Below are 27,115 nucleotides of genomic sequence, written 5' to 3' on the forward strand. Positions count from 1 at the left end.
TCTTGCAAAAAATAATTTAGCATTTCGTGGTACAAATGAGAAGATTTATCAAGATAATAATGGTAATTTTTTAGGTTTAATTGAAATTATTGCAGAATTTGATCCTGTAATGCAAGAACACCTCAAACGTATTCAAAATGGTGAAACTTATAATCATTATCTTGGTCATAATATACAAAATGAGTTAATAAATATATTAGGAACAGAAATAAAAAATACTATAATTAAAAAAATAAAGGAAGCAAAATATTTTTCTGTTATACTTGATTGTACTCCAGATATAAGTCATCAAGAACAAATGTCTCTTATATTAAGATGTGTAGATATTTCAACAAGTCCAATTAAAATAGAAGAATATTTTATAGAATTTTTAAAAGTAGATGATACATCAGGAAAAGGACTTTTTGATACGCTTATCACTATATTAAAAGAAATTCAACTTGATGTACAAGATATAAGAGGACAAGGTTATGATAATGGATCTAATATGAAGGGTAAACAACAAGGTGTACAAAAAAGACTGCTAGATATAAATTCTAGAGCTTTTTATACACCATGTGGTTGTCATAGTCTTAATTTAGTACTATGTGATATGGCTAATTCTTGTCCTAGTGCTATAACGTTTTTTGGTGTTATACAACGTATTTACTCATTATTTTCCTCTTCTACCAAAAGATGGAAAATATTACTAGATTATGTTTCTAAATTAACTCTAAAACCATTATCACAAACACGTTGGGAAAGTCGTCTTGAAAGTGTTAAAGCTATAAAATATCAAGCTCCACAAATAAGAGAAGCTTTATACAAACTTGCAGATACTAGTGATGATCCTAAAACAAAAAGTGAAGCAATTTCTTTAGCAACATATGAGATTGAAAATTTTGAATTTTTATTAGGTATGGTTATTTGGTATGATATATTATTCGCAGTTAATACTGTTAGTAAATTTTTACAATATAAAGATATGAACATTGCTATTGCATTAGATCAATTAAAAGGTCTTATTTCTTTTTTGAATGAATATAGAGAAAATGGATTTATATCTGCTATGATTTCTGCTAAAGAAATTGCAAATGAAATGAACATAGAACCAAAATTTCGTGAAAAACGTGTAATTAAAAAAAATAAACGATTTGATGAGAATGTAAGTAATGAAGTAAAATTATCACCTGAAAGAATCTTTTAAAATCAATTACTTTAATTATATTATTGATCATGCTATTTCTTCACTTCAAAGTAGGTTTGAACATTAGCGACGGAATTTAATTCCGTCGCTACGTTAGCGACAGAATTTTAAATTCCGTCGCTAATGAGATTTTTAGAGATGGAAATTTATTTCCGTCGCTAACCCGTCGTTAACACCTCAGTTTAGCGACGGCTTTAGCGACGGAAATAAATATCCGTCGCCATTTTTTACCGATGAAAATAGTAATTCCCTCGTAAAAAAATAATTTAGCGATGGAATTTTCTATCGCTAATTAACGACGGATTATAAAAGTCCGTCGCTAAATAGCGACGGAATAGAAAATTCCGTCGCTATTATCGTGAATTTTAGGGTTCCGAACCCTTTTCTTCTCCCTGCGCGAACAGTTTCTCTCCTCCCGGCGTTCTCTCCTGCGCGATCTGCTCGCTCCCGGCGTTCTCTCCTCCCGGCGAACTCTCCTCCGGCTAACTGACCTCACGGCGACCTCTCCTCCGGCGAAGTCCTCCGGCTCAATCTCCTCTTCCGGCGAACTCCTCTTCCGGCTGCGTTCTCTCCACCGACCGGTAAATCTCCTCTTCCGGCTGCATTCTTTCCGACGAACTCACCTACGCCAGATCCTTGACTGAAGGTATATGCTAATGAACTATTTAGGCTGCGTTCTCTCCACCGACCAGTAAATCCCCTCTTCCGGCGAACTTCTTTCCAGCGAACTCACCTAACCAGATCCTTGACTGAAGGTATATGCTAATGAACTATTTAGGGTTTAGGGTTCGTTAAAGATCCGGCTTGCTATTTAGGGTTAATTTTTCATTAAATTTTTATAAAATTTCACAGTTAAAAGAAATGCTTGCATGTGCCTTTGCTTGTATGAGTTTTTGTAAATCTTGCTCATGTTTAATAATTCTGGAAGAACTATTTTAGGGACAACAACATAGTCTTGATATTGGAAATTTTTGTTTTGTTTTGATAGTATTGGAAATATTGGCTACAACTATTTTAGGGACAGCAACATAGAGTTATTGATCTCTATATAAAGATCTTACACCAACCATGTGACGTAAGTAAAATTGTGGTGGCACTAGAGATCTATTAGGAAAAAACCAACAATATGCTTTGAGTTCCAACAATTAGGATCAGTTAGAGAAAATGTGCGAAGGGTAAAATTTTAGGGAAAATGTGCGAAGGGTAAAACATTTAATTGGGACTTAGCAACGGATTATTAATTCCGTCGCTAATTAGCGACGGAATAATTTAATGTCGCTAATTAGCGACGGTCGCTATTTTTAGAGACGGAATTTAACTTTCGTCGCTAAGCCGTCGCTAAAATCACGATTTTAGGTCACCTCCCGACGCTTTTCTTCTCCCTCTGCGCTTTCTCTCTCGAACCGCCGTTCTTAGAAACAGTTCTCCTCTATGGCGTTCTCAGCTCCAACTCCGGCCTCCTCTTCCCGGCGTGCGCGGAACTCCGGCGTTCTACTCCAGCTCCGATGCTCCAACTCCGGCGTTCTCAGCTCCACCTCCGGTTACCTAGGTTTAGGGCTTATATTTATCTTGAATGTGATTAAAATTTAATTGTGTATTATACAAATAAGAGGATTAGAGACCACATGTATGCAAATTGAATTGTGCATGCTCACCTAATAATGAATCTTGTCATCACATATAATGGTTTGTAATTAATAGTATAAAGGTTAATTAAGCGCATTAAATACAAATTAATTTTTGTGTGCATTAAATTTAATATATGATTTTTATTAAATCAAAAATTATTTTTGTAGAAGGTTACAATGTATATGAATAAAGCTTAGATGTATAATCGACTAGACGATGGACTTATCCGAGCTGAATTTTATGTTGGAGTTGAAGAATTTGTAAACTTTGCTAAGAGTCATCCAGAATGCATGAATGGTGCAGAGTTGCGTTGTCCGTGCAATCATTGCAAATACCGAAATAAAGCTTTCCGTGATGAGGATACCGTGAAAGTGCATATCTGTAAAAATGATTTTGTTCCAAACTACTACAATTGGTACTGTCACGGGGAGCCTTATGTCTCAGAACGAATTGGAACTTCGGCTGCTTCTTCATCTGGCAGAACTCTTTTAGATGAATCAACATCTAATGATCAGATGATGCAATCAATGGTTTATGACGCAATTAATGCAGTTGATTCATCTAATGTAGATGAACTACCAACACCTGCCGTTCAGCAACTATATGACATGTTAAAGGCTAGTGAAAGAGAAGTGTGGGAAGGTATTCCATCTGGTCATTCTCAACTATCAGCTACTGCAAGATTATTGAACATCAAAGCTGAACATCATTTCTCAGAACGATGTTACGATGACATTTGTCAATTGATGTCAGAGTTGCTTCCTGCTGATCACCAAATGACTGATAGTTTCTACAGTACAAAGAAATTGGTAAGGGGTTTAGGGTTGCCCGTAGAGAAGATCGATTGTTGTGTAAACAATTGCATGATATATTGGAATGACGACAGTGAACTGATTGAATGCAAAATTTGTGGGCACCCTCGCTACAAGCATCGTAGTCGCATTGCAGGGAAGAAAAAGAAAAATATTGCATGGAAGGTTATGTATTATTTTTTGCAGGATCTTCTATTTTGCCTCGGCTCGTTTAGATATAATTTTGATCAGTTCTTGTATTTTGACATTTGATACAGTATCATTGTATCCAGATATTTATATTTATGTTATTGTATTCAGATTGTATCGGAGTATTTTGACATGTGTTGTATTCAGATGTTATATTAGTGTTGTGTTTTACCATTGTTGGCCTATTTGTATATTTCTGTTATATTATATTGATGTGGTTGTTATGTAAACAGGAAATTCAGAAAAACAGATTAAATTATTTTAAAAAATTAAATTATTAGCGATGGAATTATAAATTCCGTCGCTAATAAATAAATTTTTTAAATATTTTTTTAAAATATAGCGACGGAATTATAAATTTCTGTCGCTAATAAATGAATATTTTTTTTATTTTTCTTTGAAATTTAGCGACAGAAATTTATAATTCCGTCGCTAATAAAGGAATATTTTTTTATTTTTTTTTAAATTTGCGACAGAATTATAAAATCCGTTGCTATTTTTTACGATGGGAAAAAAATCCATCTCTAATTATTTAATGACGGAAATCTTTATTCCATCGCTATTTAGCGACGAAATTATTTTTCCGTCGCTAAAGTGACGTCAGCGACCAAAAATATGACGACGGACCGTTTCTATCGCTAATCAATCATTAATCTTGATTAGCGACCGATTAGCGATGAAATAGGTCCGTCACTAATTCATAATATTCTTGTAGTGGTTGAAAAATAAGAGAAGTTGGATATACCATACAAACTTTTACATAAATAAGTCATATTCAAGCATCTAATTGCAACTTAATTTGTAATTTAAAAGGTACAAACATGATAATTAAGTTTGATGTTTTTGTCTTTCTTGACATGATTAAACCTTGATTTCCAACAAAATCTCTTATTATCATTATTCAAATTAATAAAATCTCTTATTATCATCATTATTGAAATAAATTAAATGATTACATGGCAAATTATTTTATTAAGTCTATTATATTGGTTATTCCAACCCACGCATGCATAGTAACAATATTGATAATATACTCAATCACACACGTTTCCTATCTAATTGTTGTTATCCATCCAGAATTGAGCTTGGAGCCGGTCAACAATCTTCTGATCCACTCGGAATGCCTTAGCGAGAACTTCATCAGATATGGAGGGGTTTGAGCCAAACACAGCATTTGCAATGGTTATGGTACCGGGGTTTTGGCTACTTAGAGCAGCGATTGCAACAGCTCTTGTATGACCACGATTGAGTTGGAAGTGGACAAGGCCTTGAGGGAACACAAACACATCACCCTTCTTTAGAATCTTAGTGAAAAGGCGGTTGGTTTGGCCGATGTTGGATGTCACAAAGCCAACGTAGAGCTCTCCTTCTAGCACGGTGAGGATCTCAGTGGCGCGAGGGTGAGTGTGGGGTGGGTTGAGGCCGCGAGGGGCGAAATCAATGCGAGCCATGGAGATGCCAAGGGTGTTGAGCCCAGGAATTGTATTCACATTGACTGCACGGACGATGGAGCCTAGCTTGTTCGTGGTGTTGCCGGCCTTGTCGAGGCCATAGGTGAAGAAGTCTTCGGCTTTCACATCATCCATGCTCTTGCAAACGAATCCATTGACAAGCACTATTGATCAAGGAATCAATGAACAAAATAAGTCACTCGAAAGATTGTCAGCTAAATTAAATTAAAGAGGGGGAGAAGATGTTAAAACCTTTAGAGCTGTTATCGGCGACGCAAAAGTCTTGGAGAGGACTAGGATCTGATGCCAATACTACATGATAAGAAGCCAAAGCAAGGAGAGCGACACTCAGCAGGATTTTGGCCGTCATCTTAACTAATTTGTTTAAGAGAGTGAGGAGATTGGAGATTAATTAAGTCGAAAATAGTAAAAGAATAGAATGAATTGGAATCAAATTATTTGCTGCAATGATATATGGAATAGGTTGGATGACAAGGATATATATACTATTATGCAGGGAGACACGAAGAGAGAGAGAGAGAGAGGAGAAGGTTTGAATCGATCTCGTCTACCTTACCTTACCTTACCTTGACTTGTTATAAATGTATAGTTCAAAGATGATCATTATTGGGCACGTGGAGGACTGAGTCAATTGGTTTTTTTATCTTGTATTCGGTCAAGGTTTAAGGTGTAGACTTTTAATTGGGCAAGTAATTAAACTGGGTCATATAGGATCGATTTCTGATGATTATAAGGAGCAGGTGAAGACTGAGCATGCAACGTAGTTTTTCCACTTAATCGCTTCTCTCACGTTACCAAATGAAATCAGAGAGAGCGGCGTAGAGGAAGGTAACGTTTCAAATCGGAACTTTCCTCCTCCCTCGCCAACGAGCAAACGCTTTCATTTCCAGCGCGCGTGCAAATGTTTACCGATCGGATCTTTTTGCAGTGTTCGTCAACAGCGCCGTATGCGAGAACATGAACGACATCACTGCCGACGACTTCTACACTTCTGGCCTCAACAAGCCCGGCAACACCGTCAATAATGTCGGCTCCAACGTCACCGCCGTCAACGTGAATAAGATCCCCGAGCTGAACACCCTTGGCATCTCCTTGGCTCGCATTGACTACACGCCTAATGGGCTCACCCGCCCTCACGCCACCACGATCCGTGCTAGAAGGAGAGTTTTACGTCGGTAAGAATACCTAGGAGATAAGTAATAAACGAACAATAAACTTGTTCTTACCAATGGTACAATTTATAATATATTTATAGAACTCAGTCAATTAACCGATTAATAAGGAAATGATATATTCTAATAATTATTATGCCCTTATTTAACTTGATTTGATTCGGTCGTTTGAAATAATTATCTTTTACTCTCGATCGATAAATTCAATGAGAGATCTTTGACGTTAAATTTGCTTGTTAATCTGCTGAAACATTGCCTAGATAATGACTTCATAAGAATATCGACAATTTGATCTTCTATAGAAATAAAAAAAAATAGATAGTTGTTGAGTTACCATACGTTCTCGAACAAAATAAAAATCAATTTTCATATATTTTGTACGTGCATGAAAGATAGGATTTGCAGTAAAATATGTGGCTTCAATATTATCACACCAAGTTTTTAGGGCAACTTTTAACACAAGATGAAATTCAGAAAGAAGTAATTGAAGCCAAATAATTTCAAGCATTGTATTGACTATAGCTCAAACATCAAAATAAATTATTTCTAAAGAAAAACTAGATACCTAAGAAGAATGGACAAAAGGTAATTTGTGACTCTTTCCTTTCAAACATACTTCACAAGAACGTGATGAAGATGTCAAAAGAAGTTGGCAAGCCAAACCGATTAATAATACTTTGTAAAGATGGATGATCAAATCGTGCATGCCAAATGGAATTCTTTGTGTGTTCTCCAATGACGACTTTGGCAGATGTAGGTTGAAGGTAATAAAGACAATCTCTAATTATATTTCTCCTCTGAGCAGGGTGGTTCAATTGTGGGATCCTTCACAAGACAATGATGAGAATGAAATTCAAAAAACACATTGTTATCAAGAGCAAATTGACGAACTAAAAATAAATTTTTAATGATGGAGGGAACATAAAGAATATTATGCATGTGAAAGAGTCGACCAGATGAATGAAAGAATATGTTTTCAAGATTAGCAATTTAATTTGCAAACCTGAATCATTGCCTACTTGTACCTTATCAGGACCATGATAGGAGGAATCTTCTACAAGAATGTCATAATTCGGTGTGATATGATGAGTCGCTCTAGAATTTGGATGTCATCTTGAGATCGAAGAATTTGTCGCATGTACATAAAGATTGCTTGCAAGAGAGAATGCTCCTGGATGAGTCGACGAAGTTGAGGATGAAGATTGATTTGGATTTGAGGATGAAAGACCTCCTAAAAAATTTGAATCAAATCTCCTATAACATTGATGAGCAAAGTGACCATTTTTAAGATAGATCTGACATTACAACAAATTTGACTTTCCGCAGCACATCATTAACGACGCACAATTATAGTGTGCTGTTAATAATGATTTTTACGACGCACCTAATATGTGCGCTGCAGATAATATGTTATATTTTAAAATTAACAGCGCACAAATAATAGTATGCTGCGAATAATATTTTTTACAGCATGTAAAAATTATGTGCTGTTAAAAGAAGATTAAAAAAATAATATTAACAGCACGAGTAAGTGATACGCCGTTAAAAATAGATTAAAAAAAACTTCTTTCTTTTCCCACCCATCCGGCCGCGCGACTTAACACGCACGGACAGAGATCGCTTTAGGTTTTTGTCGCGCCGCACCCTCTGTTCTTCGCGCTCCCGACGCCGCGCTCGCCCGCCCGCGGTCTGCCAGCCGCTCGCCGGCCCGCGGTCTGCCGGCCACCCGCCTGCCCGCCCGCGTTCGCTCTTTCGCCCGCCGCACCCTCTGTTCTTCACGCTCCCGACGCCGCGCTCGCCCACCCGCGGTCTGCCGGCCGCCCGCGCTCTGCCGGTCACCCGCGTTCGCTCTCCCAGCCGCCTGCGTTCGCTCTCCCGGCCGCCCGTGTTCGCTCTCCCGGCCGCGTTCGCTCTCCTCTAGCCTCGCCCGCCCGCCCTCCCGGCCGTCCGTCACTCCCCTTGCAGCGGCAAGAAGAAAAGGTAAGAAGAAGAGGCATGAAAGGTGCAAGCAAGGCAATGGGGGCAATGAATAAGGTCTAGAAAAACTTCTGACTTTTCTAAGGCATTTCTAGAAAATTAAACTATTTCCGTTTCACTATGGTAACATTTGTCCAAATCAAATCTGTTGTGGCGTCTAGAAAGGTTTCATTCTTATAATGCCATTTATTTTCTGCAGCAAATGGAGCCTGCTAAGCAAATCAAGATTATGCAAGAATTTCAAAAACAGTCAGCCCAAATGGATATGACAGTATGCTCATTTCCATTTTTTTCTGATAAGATCAATTCTTTGTTTAATAATTTAGGATTCCCACTTCTATTAGTTATAGCATAGTTGTTGTCCTCAGGGTTTAAAATACCGTATTGGCTGTAAGGGCAGTATTACTAGCCCGAGGAAAGACCAATAGGTGAACCACCCTTTTTTAAGTAGACTGCCTTGAAATTGTTTTACCATGCAGTATGTTCAGTATAGGAATGAATACCATCTTGTATCCCTTGATTTGAGTCATTGTGTCTTGCTTTTGAAGATAAAAAATTAATACCATCTTGTATGTTCAGACGTCGCAAAGCCGGTGATTGTTAGGGTGAAGAGGAATTCTTCCCAAGCTAGATTTGACGGCTTCTGTGAGTTATTTTTTTTCCTCTTTGTCTTTTGTATTTCGATTTGCATATCAGTGTGGAGGGGACGAGACAGTAGGAATTAAACAGTTTTTTTTGTTTTTGCATTAATAGGGTTGGAGATTAATGAAAGACCGCTTAAGAAACCCTTCTTGGATCTTGCAAGCCTCTCTATATCTGATTCCGACACAAAAGGAGGTATACTTAGCCCTTTCTTATTTTATTTTATTTACTTTTTTTTTTCAATGGGATTATCATAGAGAAATTCGAAAAATGAATTCTACCTATAAACTGTGCTCTTTAGTTATTAGGGATTCTGAAAGAATGACTCAAACTGAAATGGACTAACGTTTACCTCATCTGTTATTAGCTTATATTAATTTATGAATTGATGTTGAATATGAGTATGATTTTTGTAACCATGATGTTAACAATACAAGTTTTCAATGATTTATTGTGATGCTGCATAGCCTATTATTTAGTATCCCTTACATACATCTGAAATTACCATGTCTCCACATCTTGTTCAACCACAAGAATTTTCTGTGCTGGCTATAGCTAGTATGCCCTAGTCCTACAAGAACCGGCAGTTTGTAAATTCATCTTGGTCTTTTGTATTTTCAATCTGTTCAATTTGGAAATATCTGATTCCATAGATTCATATGTTGTTTCCTACTTTTCCATTCCTCTTTCATGAAGAAGTTTGTGCGTACAAGTGCAGACTGAGGGAAAGTGCTCTCAATGAGAATTAGGCCTGGTTTCCTATAAGGGACTAGTTAGATAAAGAAAAAAGAGTAAGGAAAAAATTCATAGAAAAAGCACTGGAAAATATTTCTCCAGTCTTCATTTTCTTGGATGGAAGAAAAAGAAGCATGGTTCCCTTTGAATCGTATGTGATGGAAGATTTTTAAACATTAGATAAAATGGAAGAAACTTGATTCAGACAGGATAATTAGAATGGTTGTGAATATTTTGTCATCAGGTTAACAATGACGATCTATCTTGTAGTAGTTACAACAATGGTGTTAGTGTAGGATCATTTAGGTTCCAGACTATCTGCATGTTTTGGCTTTGCTCTCCTTGTAAGTTGTAATTCCTGAATCATATTGGTTGAGTTTTAATATTTTGGTGAAACAGAAGGGTAAACTTTTCTAAAATGCACAAAATGATGTAAATTTGCAAATGTAAAAAGCTATTGGAGAACTTGAGAATTTCCTTATAAGTTTGTAACTGAATAAGTCTTACAATTGATAGCCTTCATTTCCGGTGTTTTGATTTGTAATTCTCTTATAAGTTGCTTTGGTTCACTTCCTATTTTGTGAACATATTTGACTGAACATTTCTCATTTATGAGTCTTCTAAATGCAGTTTCGGAGGTGCTTGCGAATAAGAAAATCTTGGTTCACCATCTTGAGACAGTTGAACAGTCCCAATCTATGAAAGATGCATTGCATTTCTATTCTGGTTAGCACCTAAATACCTAACATTTGTTTCTCCATTAACACCCGTTGTCATTTGGTTTGAGAAATGCTTAGCTTTTAACATGGTTCCTCTTTCTTCTGCTTGTTTACATTAAGGAAGTTTATGATGCTCAAGTATTTGTTGCAAATTGAGTAGCCTGATTCAACATATCACTTCCTTTCTTTTTTGGAGATATGAATGCTCTTTTGCCTGCTGAAATGATGTTTATCAAGATAAATTGGTTGAGCAATGCCCAAATTTTTAAGGCTTGCCTATTTCTGTCTCTGGGCCTACAATTATTCTTTGTTTTTTCTTAAAAAGGTTCTTTCATAATCTCTTCCACTTCAATTTGGTTTTCAGATCTTAGAGGACAATCACGAGTGAAGCTCGATGACAAATTACGATTAAAATCAGCTGGTGAGGGTTTCGCCGGAGGATCTGCTTCTGCCGCGGGTTCTTGATTTAAATCTGTAATCCAAGATAATCGGAATGATCTGGAGTTCTTTGAAGACTCTGGATTGTTTCTGAGCTAAAATTGCAAGAAATCAACTTCGGTTTTCAAGGATCGGCGAGAAGAACTTCGAATTGCATATTTAGCTGGATCGGCTCTTTTTCATGCTCACGAGAGGGTTTCTTGCATTGCATTGGATTTGATTCGATCCAAGACAAGTCGAGTTGAGCTGCCAAATGTTCTTGTGGGATTTCTAATCTGGAATCAATTCTTGTGTGACGGCAAGAAGAAGATTAAGTGAAAGGGAAGAATTGAGTTTTAATTTCTGATTTCTGTTTCTGTTCATTTCATTTCTGAAACTTTTGTTAATCAGATCTGTTAATGATTCTTGAATTCATGTTGTTTGGTTAACGCATCAGATTGTGTAGCTTTTAGACGTGCATAGATTTCATTCTTTGTCTTGCAATTTAATTTGATTTCCTGATTATTGTTTTCTGCAGTTGTTTCAGTTTGTTCATTGTTTCTGAAATTTGGAATTTCTGCATCCTTGATCTACAATTTCTGATTCACTGCATATTCTGTTCCTTGCATTTCCTTTCTTGAATTTGATTTGAATTCCATCGAAAAGTAATTAAGTTCATTGTATTTTCTGTATTTGTTTACTTGCATTTGATCTCTGATAACCTACATTATCTGATTTCTGGATTTTTGCCTTAGTGTTTGATAGCTTTTAGTATTAAGTTTTCATTTCTGATTTCTTTCCAAAGAGTATACAAGCTGATCAAGTTTAATTTGGCATGTCATGACTTATTATGGAATGTTTCAATGCTAAATAGAATAGGTTTGATATTTTGAATTTGAATTGTGTTGCATTTCTAGATTGGTTTGATACTTTGTTTCAGTTCTAGATTGGTTAAACCTGCATTCTTCATTAATTCATTGTATTTGAATTTACATTTCATTTGAAAACATCAAAAGAAAAAAATAAACAACCATTTACATTGGAAACCCAAAAAGATGATTTCTAGCTTGATTTAGACACTCTTCTACTAGTTTTAGAAAAAATATGACTTGAGACCTTTATACTTCATTTATTTTGTGAGCTAAGGATTTTCAAATATAAATTCAATTTGAGATTCACTCATGACACATAGTTGTGGGCTTATCAGCGCGCACAAACAGGGCATCATCTTCTTTGATCCTTCACTGTTGGCCACCAGAAGTTTGAGTCCACTTTCATCACCAAGGTTAAGGGATTTCCCTTCCTCATCCATCCGCATTCCTCCATCACCGGAAAGAAGCAAGGTATTTACCTAATTCATCCAGTGCCATCACCAAGCTCCAGTCGTCTTCCTCAACCATACTTGCGACCATTTTCCATCGACGTCGATCATTCGAGAGGAAAGTGGATTTTCTTCCTCCTCGAATTTCATCATCAAGCTGCCAACTGAAGTCCAACCATCATCTTCCCAATATCATCCATCGCACACCAGACGGTCGTTGATCAAGCATCTGCTCATCATTGTTGGGGCTACCAAGTTCTAGGGGTTTCCCTTCTTGGACAACCCTAATTCCCTCCTTCACAGCTCAGATCAACTCCAACTTTATCAGCAATCGAAACATCATCTCCGATCAACTTCAGCCAAGCATTCTTCTTCGATCCACAGAGTTGTTGATACAAGCTCTGGGGTTGCCCTAGCTTGGTTTGTGAGCACCTTCTTAATCCAGATTTTCTCTTATCATGATGTGTGGATCATTTTCATGTGATTGAATTTGTGAAAGAATGTCTGGTTTAATCCCGTATGCATTTGAATTTGAATTCATTTGATTGGTAGTTTTGTTGATTTGCATGTAAATTTGATCTTGATGTTACTGTTCATGCTTGATTTTTATATTGCAGTAGATAGGTTGAATGAGATTAATTGCTTTTCGATTGCATGAGTTGGTTTGTATTCATAGTTTAGTTTCCTTTATTCTCTATTTGATGTGAATAGGTTAGGTTAGCTTAGGTTTCACTGAATGTTTTTGTTGGTGAAGTGGAAGCAGTTCGTGGATCGCTAGAGGGGAGGGGTCAATAGCAACCTGCAAATAAAAATAATCTTTTTCACTTGCTAATATTTTAGCAATGACACACTAATTAAAATAGAAATAAAACATAGAAAATAGTATGAGACAAAGAGTTTTACTTGGTTACAATCCTTGGGTTGTTAGTCCAAAACTGTGAATAACACTACTAAAAAACTCCTCGTTGGAAATGATCTGGAGGTGGAGAAACCACGTACAACCATTAAGCGTAGATATTAAAAATAAACCGAATGAAAAATAATTAAGATTGAGTGTGTAATTTCATTTTCGAGCTCCAGTATATTTATAGTTTTTTCTTCGATCTGACCATTGTACTGACATGGTAGTTCTAGGCACCTGGAAGCTTTCTGAGCACTTGGATTTGTCGAACCCAATCCACTATGGAAACGGTCTGCTAACATCTCTAGTTGACTCTTTGCGATCCGAGAGTCTAAATTCTGCTGACATGGACTCCATCCTGATCTGTCTTGACAACGACTCGCGCTGACTTGGAATGGGTATCCGGGCACTCAGAATGGGTCCGAGCACCCAAAAAGGATCCGAGCACCTGGAATAGTTCTAGGTGCCTAATAATGGTCAACCTCATGTTGACCATTTTCCTCCTCTATTTTATCTTGGTTGCCTTGCGAAGTCTTCCTTCCAGCTTCTCGTCTCTTGATGCACCGAGCCCTTCCAGCTCGCTCCCGTCCATCCTTCTCATTCTGCTACAGTACTCTTCCGCAACTCCTCATACCTCGGATGCACAGAGCCTGTCGGCTCTTTTTCCGTGCCATCCTTCTCGTTCACTTGCATCTTCTACCAATGTTCGCCATCTGGAATACGTGTATTCTCCTAAATCCCTATACACTGAGACACACACATCAAATATAACAAGGACCTAATTTCAGACTTATTTGACCCAACATCAAAACTCCACTAGGGACTAACAGTTTTAAGCTCTTTAATTTGATGCAATTATAATTTAGGTTAGATTAGGTTGTCTTTCATTATTCACCTTTAGTATTCACAACTTAAAATCCAAAATCTTAAACCAATAACAATTCAATTCTATGATTTTTCATGCATCAACTACATTCCTTGTGAGAGATCATCCCGATCATTCCCTATACTACATTAGTGTAAAGAGGAGTTTCAGTAATATTATTTGATTCCCTTCCTTTGGCGATCTTCGCTCCATCCCATCGGAGGTGAAGGGGATACCCTTCCTCCTTCATCTTTCTCACGTGAGCCTGACGCCATCCTAATCCTGTGACTCCATTGATCCTTCTTCATTGCTGGCTTTGATCTTCTATCTCCTTGTAGGGATCTTTTGTGAACAATAATAAATAAACACAGAGGAACAAAATCGATCTCTCCACAGATCCATGCGAATGTAGTATACATGTTTGATCGAGTTGTCACCTTTGTTACGTGAATAGAACAATCCTGGCAGTAACTTGATTCGGTAGATCTCAGCACGATCAAAATGATCATCAGCGCCTCTTCGATATCCACACGAACACATCCTTCATTCATTGCACGAACTTAGCCTTCGAAGAAGAATCACCTTTGTTGTGCTAGCAACTTGGATGGTTTTGCCAATAGTAGAAGAAGAGGAGACTAGAAGTGATCATCCGCCAAATGCATAAAATTGACCTTTTGTACTCATCCAATGAATACAAAAATTCATCCAATGAATACAAAGGGTCATCCAATGAATACCAATGAATACAAAGAGTCATCTAATAAATACAAAAAGTTTTTTCCTTTTGCTCTCATTTTCACCAATACTTCATTAATCTCTATTAATGGATATTAATTCTCTTTAGTGGTTGAGTTTAATCCAATGAGTCTAATTTGGATTAGACTCAATCTAATAATCCAATAGTTAGATTTATTTGAGTCTAACTCAGATTATACTTAACCCTATAATCTTAGGATCCATCATATTTTAGTCAAATTAAAATATATCCATCTCCAAATCAACATGATCTTTGTGTGTGACCCAATAGGTTCTCATAACGTTGATAATGTATCTAAAATAATATTTTAGATACATAAGCAATGAGTGACATCTAGCAATGCACCATTGCTACCCAAGTGATGAGAATGTTGAAATCCGACCTAACTTTCTGTGTCTATTATCTTGTATAACTTGGTCATTCTATTCTTGATATTTAGATTGATCAATGAGGCATAGACTGTGTCATCCCCTTATCAATCTTTGTGTTTCTTGATCTCTAAGTAGACCCATTTAATCAAATGAGCTCAATATCTCATATTGACTTATTTGAGCATGACCATGCATTTTAGTAGTCCCACTTAATCAAGAGGTCCATAGATATTACTTCTGTCATATGGAAAAGATAGATCATATCTACATGACTCACATACCTTCGCATAATTTGTTGCATACTCAGTGATTGACTTTATAGTTCACCTTGTTACAGGTGACGTTTATCGATACTAAAGTACATAACTCCTTGTATAGGGAACCATTGACTTTAGGTCTAAGGGCTATTTATACTAATAGTCACTATGAGAATGTTTATGATACTCATATAACAATCCATAAAACATTCTCATGGTGGATCAATTCAGTACATATTCTCTAATATATACCCAAGCGTCAACTTGATATCTTATATCCATGACTTGAGAGATTAAGTCATCAGTTGACCTACATACTAGTCTCAACACATTAATATTGCTCTTATATATTAAAGCTTGACTAAGAATAGTTAAGAATAGTATTTTATATATATGTCTACAGCCTCCCACTATCAATTCAACCAATTGATATGCTGTAGACTAGAACCTACTACCCTAGGACATTATTATACTTATTCATCTAGCACAGATCTAAAGTAAATATAATAACCATAAATTTTATCTTTTATTAATGAAACATGATACAAAAGTTTCCTTGTCAATCATCTCATAATTGGCTCTAAGGCTAACACTGACACTCCCATCCATTAAGGTAAGGAGATTCCCTACCTAGCCTCCACTCCAATCGACTTCTCCCTCACTGATCTCATCTTCCTCATACAACCACCGATAATTCCTTTCTCCAACCATTTTTGATTCAACCAATCAACCATAGCACACCAGATCTGATCAATCATAGCACACCAGATCCGATTAGCCTCAACACACCAGATCCGAGAAGCTACACCCATGACACACCAAATCAGATCGCATCCATCCTCTCCATTAGATCAACACTTTCTCCATTCGCAATTGCTTGGGTTATGTTGATGAGTTGATTTGGTACTCATGTTTGATGAGTTGATTCGCTTCATGCTTGATTGTCTTCAATAGTTCTTGATTGGTTGATCTTCACTTGTGATGTGTTGGTTAGTTTCAATTGGGTGTTGGATAATTGTAATAGGATTCTAGTTCCAAGTTTAGGGTTTCATGTATTGGGATCTAAGTGGATGATGCATACAACTTGTTTGGTTTAATTCCCCATAGACTTTTATCATTTCAATTAATGCATTTTAGTTCATTTAAATCTTACAATGCTTTAGTTCAATATAATGTATTGATAGATTGTTATTTGGTTGGAATGCATGCATGTAGATTAGATTAGGTTAGAATGTTTCTTTTATGGTTCCATGAATTCCTTTATAATTGTAGTTTAGCATGCTCACATTTCCTTTAGTGCATTACTTCATGTTTACTATCATTTCCTTCATGTCATAGTTTAATGAACTTCTATTCTTGTTGATTTCATTTATTTCCATTCCTTGTCTTAGCTTTAGAATTGATTAAAAATCAACCCTCAGTTCCAAATAAGTTGATCTTGAGATGTATCATATATTGACTACATTTGTTGGGAGACGACCCGAGTCATCTCGATACTACACTAGTGTAGAGGGGTTTGGTATTAATGTGAATTGAATGCAACTATAAAAAAAAATGATAATCCCAGTAGCCACATCTCTGGGGGTGGTCGGCCCGGTCCCACGGAAGTTTCCTACCGACCATCAGGGTAAATCGAGAAGCGCATAGGCCCGGTCCCACGGAAGTTTCCTACCGACCATCAGGGTAAATCGAGAAGCGCATACGGCAGCCAATCCAGATGCCCAGCATCCTTTGATTGCGTTCCCTATTTGGAGAAAAATTTCTGCAAATACGCCGTAGCTAGGGATCGAACCGCGGGTCCCTGAGTTACAATCCGGATGTCCTACCGTTGCACCATTGCCCCAGGGATGAATTGAATGCAACTATAGTATGATATATGGGTGACATATCAATTTTCCATGAGAACCGTTCATGATAGTGTATATTGTCACCTGTAGTCAATAGTTAGATAGATACCTACACTCCTATCTACCCATGAGCATGATTCGTGATAGTGTGTATTGTCGTCCGCAGATAGTGATTCTTTATACATTTTGACTGCTCACGAGATCCAGTCGTGGTAGTGTGTATTGTCATCCTCGGTTGGTAGCTAGATAGCTACCTATACTCTTGTGTACCCACAAGACCCAAGACTGGGTCGTGGTAGCATATGTTGTCTCTCGCAAATAATAACTCTCTACATATACATTGACTACCCATGAGACCCAATTGTGGTAGCGTGTATGTACTTAATTTTTGTGCAAGATTTGGATGTACGATATGTACTCCAAGTTTATTTGTCATTCCTCGTTGATTAGGTTATCGATGATTATTTTAGTGCTCTTGCTTTTGTTAATAAGTAATATTATCTGAAACTGCTTTCCTCTAATCTCCATACACTTTTAGGTCATGCATTATCCCTCTTTATGCTAACAAAGTAACTTGTACTCACTGTCCTTTTTCTTTGACCTTTAGGTTAGCAGAGGATTTGCTGCATTGACTACCCTCATGTCACTCAAAGATCATCTCTTGTCGGCCCCACATTACTTGAGATATTTTATTTCTTTTGTTTTTGTCATTTCACTTTGCTTGTCTTAGCACATGACACTTATTATTTGTTTCTGTTCAGTTGCATTACTTTTAAATTATCTTTAAAATATATTTTTAAGACATGCATGCATGCAAATATTTTAACTTATATTTATATACATACTTGGTGGTCTTTCCTTATTGTCATTTATCGTTTGTATGATGGCAATGTTTGGCTCTATATTCCATTGTATCAAATTGTCACTACGGGGTATTCCCCATCCTCGAATGACGATTTATACCCTCGGGGGTGTGGCAAACAATCTCCTCTTTATTATTTAATGGATCTAAGATGATCACTAACTTGTATTCAAAATACCCCATATGGATTCTAATAGATTGGGCAGGTCTATTATGTTGGGAGAAGTAGGTTGGTCAATTGTATTGGGTGGGCTGGGCAAATTTAATTTTATGATAAGACCAAGTGGGTTAGCTAAGATAAATTTGTCGATCAAACTTGTAGTGTCTATCAAGTCCATTAGGCAAGCGGTGTTGATCAAGCTAAGTAGACCAATCAAGCTAGGCATGCCAAGCAAGCTAAGTGGAATTGTTGTCGTGCTAGGTGGCTCAGATAGACAAGTCATGCCAAATTTGATGGAGTAATTATGTGCAAGACGATTCAAGAAAGCCAATTGAGTTAAGCAAACAATTAGATGGGATAAACAAATCATGTCGATAGGACCTATAATAATTAATCAAACAAACTAGATGCATTATGAAAATCTTAATAGAACTAAGCAAGTCGACAAAGCTAGGTATGTTGAAAAAATAAGATAAGTTGGATATACCATACAAACTTTTACATAAATTAAGTCATATTCAAGCATCTAATTGCAACTTAATTTGTAATTTAAAAGGTACAAACATGATAATTAAGTTTGATGTTTTTGTCTTTCTTGACATGATTAAACCTTGATTTCCAACAAAATCTCTTATTATCATTATTCAAATTAATAAAATCTCTTATTATCATCATTATTGAAATAAATTAAATGATTACATGACAAATTATTTTATTAAGTCTATTATGTTGGTTATTCCAACCCACCCATGCATAGTAACAATATTGATAATATATTCAATCACACACGTTTCCTATCTAATTGTTGTTATCCATCCAGAATTGAGCTTGGAGCCGGTCAACAATCTTCTGATCCACTCGGAATGCCTTAGCGAGAACTTCATCAGATATGGAGGGGTTTGAGCCAAACACAGCATTTGCAATGGTTATGGTACCGGGGTTTTGGCTACTTAGAGCAGCGATTGCAACAGCTCTTGTATGGCCACGATTGAGTTGGAAGTGGACAAGGCCTTGAGGGAACACAAACACATCACCCTTCTTTAGAATCTTAGTGAAAAGGCGGTTGGTTTGGCCGATGTTGGATGTCACAAAGCCAACGTAGAGCTCTCCTTCTAGCACGGTGAGGATCTCAGTGGCGCGAGGGTGAGTGTGGGGTGGGTTGAGGCCGCGAGGGGCGAAATCAATGCGAGCCATGGAGATGCCAAGGGTGTTGAGCCCAGGAATTGTATTCACATTGACTGCACGGACGATGGAGCCTAGCTTGTTCGTGGTGTTGCCGGCCTTGTCGAGGCCATAGGTGAAGAAGTCTTCGGCTTTCACATCATCCATGCTCTTGCAAACGAATCCATTGACAAGCACTATTGATCAAGGAATCAATGAACAAAATAAGAAGTCACTCGAAAGATTGTCAGCTAAATTAAATTAAGGAGGGGGAGAAGATGTTAAAACCTTTAGAGCTGTTATCGGCAACGCAAAAGTCTTGGAGTGGACTAGGATCTGATGCCCATACTACATGATAAGAAGCCAAAGCAAGGAGAGCGACACTCAGCAGGATTTTGGCCGTCATCTTAACTAATTTGTTTAAGAGAGTGAGGAGATTAATTAAGTCGAAAATAGTAAAAGAATAGAATGGATTGGAATCAAATTATTTGCTGCAATGATAGATGGAATAGGTTGGATGACAAGGATATATATACTATTATGCAGGGAGACACGAAGAGAGAGAGAGAGATATATATACTATTATGCAGGGAGACACGAAAGAGAGAGAGAGAGAGAGAGAGAGAGAGAGAGAGAGAGAGAGAGGAGAAGGTTTGAATCAATCTCGTCTACCTTACCTTACCTTGACTTGTTATAAATGTATAGTTCAAAGATGATCATTATTGGGCACGTGGAGGACTGAGTCAATTGGTTTTCTATCTTGTATTTGGTCAAGGTCTAAGGTGTAGACTTTTAATTGGGCAAGTAATTAAACTGGGTCATATAGGATCAATTTCTGATGATTATAAGGAGCAGGTGAAGACTGAGCATGCAACGTAGTTTTTCCACTTAATCGCTTCTCTCACGTTACCAAATGAAATCAGAGCGGCGCAGAGGCAAGGGAACGTTTCAAATCAGAACTTTCCTCCTCTCTCGCCAAAATTGATCGCAAAATTAATTATTTTTTTATTTATGGATTATTCCGTAGATATAAAATATCGATCCGATCAGATCGATTCAAATTATATATATAATCTATCAAATTAAACATACTAAACAAATACTAATCATTCCACATTCATCCAATGCAAATCAAATCTTCATATATATCATAATCACAATCACACAATCTATATCAAAATTTTACATATAACATGTCCATACAACAAATCCACTACATGCATAATACCGAATCAATATCAACGTGATACAGTCAATTCACTACATCCAGTCATATAAATCCATATCCATATAATATAATACAAATAATGTAAAGAAGTCTGAGGACGAGAAAAAGATATAATAAAATCATCGTCGTAGTTTTTGCTCTCCGGAGACTCTGTTTTCTTCTCCGTCAATATCTTTTCTTGTCCTGCATAAGAAAACAAAGAAAGAAAAAGTATCATTCTTAAAATTAAAATTAAAACCTATAAACTAAATATGTAAAGACTTATCTCTTCTTTTGATTTTGCTTCACAAATCTTATTTAAAAAGAAATTAACAGTATTAATAAAAAATATATAAATTAATAACTTAAAATCTAATAAAATGATAAATATTAAAAATACTGATTGTAAACAAAATTCATACACAAAAAAACTATAAACATTGATGCCCAAGCGACTATGCTTCCTATTGCATCCTCGAGAAAAAATATCTCTTCGTTTGGTCGAATTAGCTCCACCTTCTCCACGAAAACTCTATCAATCCAAACTTTCCAATAAGATCCACCAAGAGGAACGTGATGTGCTTTTGCTTTTGGATCCGTGGATGCAATTCGACCTTCTGCAACATCTCCATCAACAGACCAATGATATCTCCAGCACTCATATTCTTTAGTTTTGACTATATAACAATAAAAAGTAATTAATGATCAAACAAAAGTTTTTAATAAAGCATGCTATAAATAATAAACGAAAGTATAATATTGTGTTAAGATAGTTACCTGAGCTGCAACATTGCTATCGCCACCAATATAATTTCCAATACCGCTACCAATGCCACCACTAGCAACCTAATTTTACAAATAAATTAGTTATTGTTAGTCTAATACAAAAGAAATAGGCCTTCTATAGGGAAAACAAATTAGTTTTTGAGATACTTATCTGGTATTGATATATCATCCTTTTGTAGCAACTCAGTTTTTTTTTCCAAGACATCTCTCCGGCAAATTGATGGATACAATACAGAGAGACATTCTTTCTTCCTCTTGCAATTGGAAGCAATGCAATCCATATCATGGTCTTCACCGTGGATCTTAACAACTTTACTAGAACTGCTTCCTTGATCCTCTATCAAAGAAATATCGGCCTGGCCATCTATAAGATCATCATCCATCAACTTCTTGTCCTTGGAACATGAATTGCCATTTGATCCCTGACAAAACTCAGTTGTGGCTGTCACGACCTCAGAGAACTTATCCTCCGAGCATTTATCAACTGTTTTGCAAAATTTTTGACTGCCTAAATTTCCAACCCTGCCAATTCGATCACCATGATTCGCACACAATTGCAGATCTAGAGAAGCACCACCTGAGCTCCTGGAGAACCTCCTTGAACCATTGATGGCCAGATGAAGCTGGAAAGCTATTTCTTCATCGGTACACGAAGCCACATCTGTATTCCGCTCAGGAGTTTCCTGCTTGGTCACGGAAACAACATCAGATGCATAACTCGCCCTCTCGGTGACACCTTTATCTGCAGCTATCTTCTCGATACCGTCCTCCCTAAACCTAGCGGTTGTAGCGATGTTTTTCGCCACAAAGCTTGATTCCGTCGCCACCGTCCCCTGACAGATCCTGCTTTCCAGGACAAAGCTCCTTCCGAAACATTTAGGAATTGCACAGCAGTCAATGCAGGTGAACGATCCTGGCTTGAGGCACCAAGGATCGATGGATCGGTGCTCAAGATCGCCGCATCGACGATGAACTTTGCAGGAACAGCGGGGGCAGGAAAGGCAGCGTTGGGCAGAAGGCGGTCGCAGGCGAGGCGCGGCGGCAGGACAACAGGGGATCATGAGAGCACATGGGGAGGGAGAGGGGAAGGCAACGGTTGGGCAGAGGGTTGCTGGTAGTACGACGAACGGCGCGGCGGCGGCGGCGGGCAAAGGAGGGGATCGCGGGGAAGGAAGAGGAGGCGCGGTAGGGATCGCGAGTTAGGCAATCGCAATCGCAATCGCATGGTTTTAAAACAAAATTCCTAGCGGGGAAATAGAACTTTTTTAATCCCTTTTAACAGCCTTTTAACAGCGTACATCCATGCGCGCTGCCAATAATATTTTTTTAGCCCTTTTTAACAGCGTACATCCATGTGCGCTGCCAATAATATTTTTTTAACTCCTTTTAACAGCGTACATTCATGCGCGCTGTCAATAGTACTTTTTTAACAGCATATATTCAATACACGCTGTAAATACCTGTAAATATTATTTAATATTTACAACGTATAATTTTTACACGCTGTGAAAAATGGTATTCACAGTGCACTGTTATTTGTGCACTGTTAATTGTAAAATATGAAATATTATCCGCAACGCACTTGATTAGGCGCGCCGTAAAAATTATTATTAATAGCACACTATAATTGTGCACCGTTGATGACGTACTGCGGAAAGTCAAATTTGTTGTAGTGATAGTAATAGTCACTATGAGAATGTTTATGACACTCATATAACGATCCATAAAACATTCTCATGGCAAGTCAATTCAATACATATTCTTTAATATATACTCATGTGTCACTTGATATCTTATATCCATAACTTGAGAAATTAAGTCATCAGTTGACCTACATGCTAGTCTCAACGCATTAATATTGTCCTTGTATATTAAAGTTTGACTAACAATAATTAAGAGTAGTATTCTATATATATGTCTACAACTTTCCACTATCAATTCAACCAATTGATACGGTATAGACTAGAACCTACTACCCTAGGACATTATTATACTTATTCATCTAACATAGATCTGAAGTAAATATAATAACCATAAACTTTACCTTTTATTAATAAAATATGATACAAAAATTTCCTTGTCAATCATCTCATAATTGACTCTAGGGCTAACACTAACACTCCCATCCATCAAGGTAAGGGGATTCCCTACCTAGCCTCCACTCCAATCGGCTTCTCCCTCACCGATCTCATCTTCCTCATACAACCACCGAGAATTCCTTTCTCCAACCATCTTCGATTCAACCAATCAACCACAGCACACCAAATTTGATCAATCATAGCACACCAGATCCAATCAGCCTCAACACACTAGATCCGTGAAGCCACACCCACAGCACACCAAATCAGATCGCATCCATCTCTCCATCAGATCAACACTTTCTCCATTCGCAATTGCTTGGGTTATGTTGATGAGTTGATTTGGTACTCATGTTTGATGAGTTGATTAGCTTCATGCTTGATTGTCTTCAATAGTTCTTGATTGGTTGATCTTCACTTGTGATGTGTTGATTAGTTTCAATTGGGTGTTGGATAATTGTAATAGGATTCTAGTTCCAAGTTTAGGGTTTCATGTATTGGGATCGAAGTGGATGATGCATACAACTTGTTTCGTTTAATTCCCCATAGACTTTTGTCATTTCAATTAATGCATTTTAGTTCATTTAAATCTTACAATGCTTTAGTTCAATTTAATGTATTGATAGATTGTTATTTGGTTGGAATGCACATAGATTAGATTAGGTTAGAATGTTTCTTTTATGGTTCCATGAATTCCTTTACAATTGTAGTTTAGCATGTTCACATTTCCTTTAGTGCATTACTTCATGTTTGCTATCATTTCCTTCATGTTATAGTTTAATGAACTTTCATTCTTGTTGATTTCATTTATTTCCATTCCTTGTTCTTAGCTTTAGAATTGATTAAAAATCAACCCTCAATTCCAAATAAGTTGATCTTGAGATGTATCATACATTGGCTAGATTTGTTGGGAGATGACCTGAGACATCTCTATACTACACTAGTGTAGAGAGGTTTGGTATTAATGTGAATTGAATGCAACTATAGTATGACATATAGGTGGCATATCAATTGTCCACGAGAACCATTCGTGATAGCATGTATTGTCGCATGTAGTTAGTAGCTAGATAGATACCTACACTCCTATCTTCCCATGAGAATCATTCGTGGTAGCATGTATTGTCGTTCGCAGATAGTGATTCTTTATACATCTTGACTGCTCATGAGATTCAGTCGTGGTAGTGTGTATTGTTGTCCTTGGTTGGTAGCTAAATAGCTACCTACACTCTTGTCTGCCCACAAGACCCAAGACCGGGTCGTGGTAGCATATATTGTCTCTCACAAACAGTAACTCTCTTATACATTGACTACCCATGAAATCCAATTGTGGTAGCGTGTATTGCTGCCCACGTTCAGTACTTAATTTTTGTGCAAGATTTGGATGTACGATATGTATTCCTAGTTTATTTGTCATTCTTGGTTGATTAGGTTATTGATGATTATAATTTTAGTGCTCTTGTTTTTTTTAATAAGTAATATTATCTGAGACTGCTTCCTTTGACCTCCATACACTTTTACGTCATGCACTATCTCTCTATATGCTAACAAAGTAACTTGTATTCACTATCATTTTTCTTTTACCTCTAGGTTAGCAGAGGACTTGCTGCATCGACTACCCTCATGTCACTCAGAGATCATCGCTTGTCGGTCCCACATTACTTGAGATATTTTATTTCCTTTGTTTTTGTCATTTCACTTTGCTTGTCTTAGCACATGACACTTATTATTTGTTTATGTTCCGTTGCATTACTTTTAAATTATGTTAAAAATATATTTTTAAGACATGCATGCATGTAAATATTTTAACTTATATTTATATACATACTTGGCGGTCTTTCCTTATTGTTAGTTGTCATTTGTATGGTAGCAATGTTTGGCTCTATATTCCGTTGTATCAGATTGTCACTATGGTGTATTCCCCATCCTCGAATGGCGATTTATACCCTCGGGGTGTGGCAAACAATCTCCTCTTTATTATTTAATGGATCTAAGATGATCACTAACTTGCATTCAAAATACCCCATATGGATTCTAATAGATTGGGCAGGTCTATTATGTTGGGAGAAGTAGGTTGGTCAATTGTATTGGGTGGGTTGGGCAAATTTAATTTTATGATAAGACCAAGTGGGTTAGCTAAGATAAGCTTGTCGATCAAACTAGTAGTGTCTATCAAGTCCATTAGGCAAGCGGTGTTGATCAAGCTAAGTAGACCAATTAAGCTAGGCATGCCAAGCAACCTAAGTGGAATTGTTGTCGTGCTAGGTGGCTCAGATAGACAAGTCATGCCAAATTCGATGGAGTAATTATGTGCAAGACGATTCAAGAAAGCCAATTGACTTAAGCAAACAATTAGATGGGATAGACAAATCATGTCGATAGGACCTATAATAATTAATCAAACAAACTAGATGCATTATGAAAATCTTAATAGAACTAAGCAAGTCGACAAAGCTAGGTATGTTGAAAAAATAAGATAAGTTGGATATACCATACAAACTTTTACATAAATAAGTCATATTCAAGCATCTAATTGCAACTTAATTTGTAATTTAAAAGGTACAAACATGATAATTAAGTTTGATGTTTTTGTCTTTCTTGACATGATTAAACCTTGATTTCCAACAAAATCTCTTATTATCATTATTCAAATTAATAAAATCTCTTATTATCATCATTATTGAAATAAATTAAATGATTACATGACAAATTATTTTATTAAGTCTATTATGTTGGTTATTCCAACCCACCCATGCATAGTAACAATATTGATAATATACTCAATCACACACGTTTCCTATCTAATTGTTGTTATCCATCCAGAATTGAGCTTGGAGCCGGTCAACAATCTTCTGATCCACTCGGAATGCCTTAGCGAGAACTTCATCAGATATGGAGGGGTTTGAGCCAAACACAGCATTTGCAATGGTTATGGTACCGGGGTTTTGGCTACTTAGAGCAGCGATTGCAACAGCTCTTGTATGGCCACGATTGAGTTGGAAGTGGACAAGGCCTTGAGGGAACACGAACACATCACCCTTCTTTAGAATCTTAGTGAAAAGGCGGTTGGTTTGGCCGATGTTGGATGTCACAAAGCCAACATAGAGCTCTCCTTCTAGCACGGTGAGGATCTCAGTGGCGCGAGGGTGAGTGTGGGGTGGGTTGAGGCCGCGAGGGGCGAAATCAATGCGAGCCATGGAGATGCCAAGGGTGTTGAGCCCAGGAATTGTATTCACATTGACTGCACGGACGATGGAGCCTAGCTTGTTCGTGGTGTTGCCGGGCTTGTCGAGGCCGTAGGTGAAGAAGTCTTCGGCTTTCACATCATCCATGCTCTTGCAAACGAATCCATTGACAAGCACTATTGATCAAGGAATCAATGAACAAAATAAGTCACTTGAAAGATTGTCAGCTAAATTAAATTAAGGAGGGGGAGAAGATGTTATAAACCTTTAGAGCTGTTATCGGCGACGCAAAAGTCTTGGAGAGGACTAGGATCTGATGCCCATGCTACATGATAAGAAGCCAAAGCAAGGAGAGCGACACTCAGCAGGATTTTGGCCATCATCTTAACTAATTTGTTTAAGAGAGTGAG

General features: G+C 37.2%; 4 protein-coding genes and 1 long non-coding RNA gene across 5 annotated transcripts; 1 reads left to right on the forward strand and 4 right to left on the reverse strand.

Moving 5' to 3' along the window:
- Positions 1–4,845: 4,845 nt before the first annotated feature.
- Positions 4,846–5,717, reverse strand: LOC141823501 (putative germin-like protein 2-1). Its single transcript, XM_074710788.1, has 2 exons — positions 5,520–5,717; positions 4,846–5,431 (listed from the first exon to the last, which is right to left on the reverse strand). Exons 1-2 carry the CDS (start codon positions 5,635–5,637, stop codon positions 4,872–4,874), a joined length of 678 nt encoding a protein of 225 aa, XP_074566889.1. The 5' UTR covers positions 5,638–5,717; the 3' UTR covers positions 4,846–4,871.
- Positions 5,718–8,211: 2,494 nt separating this feature from the next.
- Positions 8,212–10,534, forward strand: LOC141822822 (uncharacterized). The gene is made up of 5 exons (XR_012601364.1): positions 8,212–8,494; positions 8,637–8,708; positions 9,017–9,082; positions 9,191–9,274; positions 10,445–10,534. It is a non-coding gene; the product is annotated as an uncharacterized LOC141822822 (long non-coding RNA).
- An 8,505-nt stretch (positions 10,535–19,039) lies between these two features.
- LOC141822868 (putative germin-like protein 2-1) lies at positions 19,040–19,902 on the reverse strand. Its single transcript, XM_074710174.1, has 2 exons — positions 19,741–19,902; positions 19,040–19,649 (listed from the first exon to the last, which is right to left on the reverse strand). Exons 1-2 carry the CDS (start codon positions 19,856–19,858, stop codon positions 19,090–19,092), a joined length of 678 nt encoding a protein of 225 aa, XP_074566275.1. The 5' UTR covers positions 19,859–19,902; the 3' UTR covers positions 19,040–19,089.
- A 1,674-nt stretch (positions 19,903–21,576) lies between these two features.
- LOC141823808 (uncharacterized) lies at positions 21,577–22,506 on the reverse strand. The gene has a single exon (XM_074711038.1). It carries the CDS (start codon positions 22,504–22,506, stop codon positions 21,577–21,579), a length of 930 nt encoding a protein of 309 aa, XP_074567139.1.
- A 3,666-nt stretch (positions 22,507–26,172) lies between these two features.
- LOC141822836 (putative germin-like protein 2-1) lies at positions 26,173–27,115 on the reverse strand. Its single transcript, XM_074710148.1, has 2 exons — positions 26,971–27,115; positions 26,173–26,881 (listed from the first exon to the last, which is right to left on the reverse strand). Exons 1-2 carry the CDS (start codon positions 27,086–27,088, stop codon positions 26,322–26,324), a joined length of 678 nt encoding a protein of 225 aa, XP_074566249.1. The 5' UTR covers positions 27,089–27,115; the 3' UTR covers positions 26,173–26,321.

This window comes from Curcuma longa, chromosome 3, assembly GCF_044706935.1.
Source record: "Curcuma longa cultivar G26 ecotype Majalengka, Jawa Barat chromosome 3, ITB_CL_G26_1.1, whole genome shotgun sequence".
NCBI classification, from domain to species: domain Eukaryota; kingdom Viridiplantae; phylum Streptophyta; class Magnoliopsida; order Zingiberales; family Zingiberaceae; genus Curcuma; species Curcuma longa.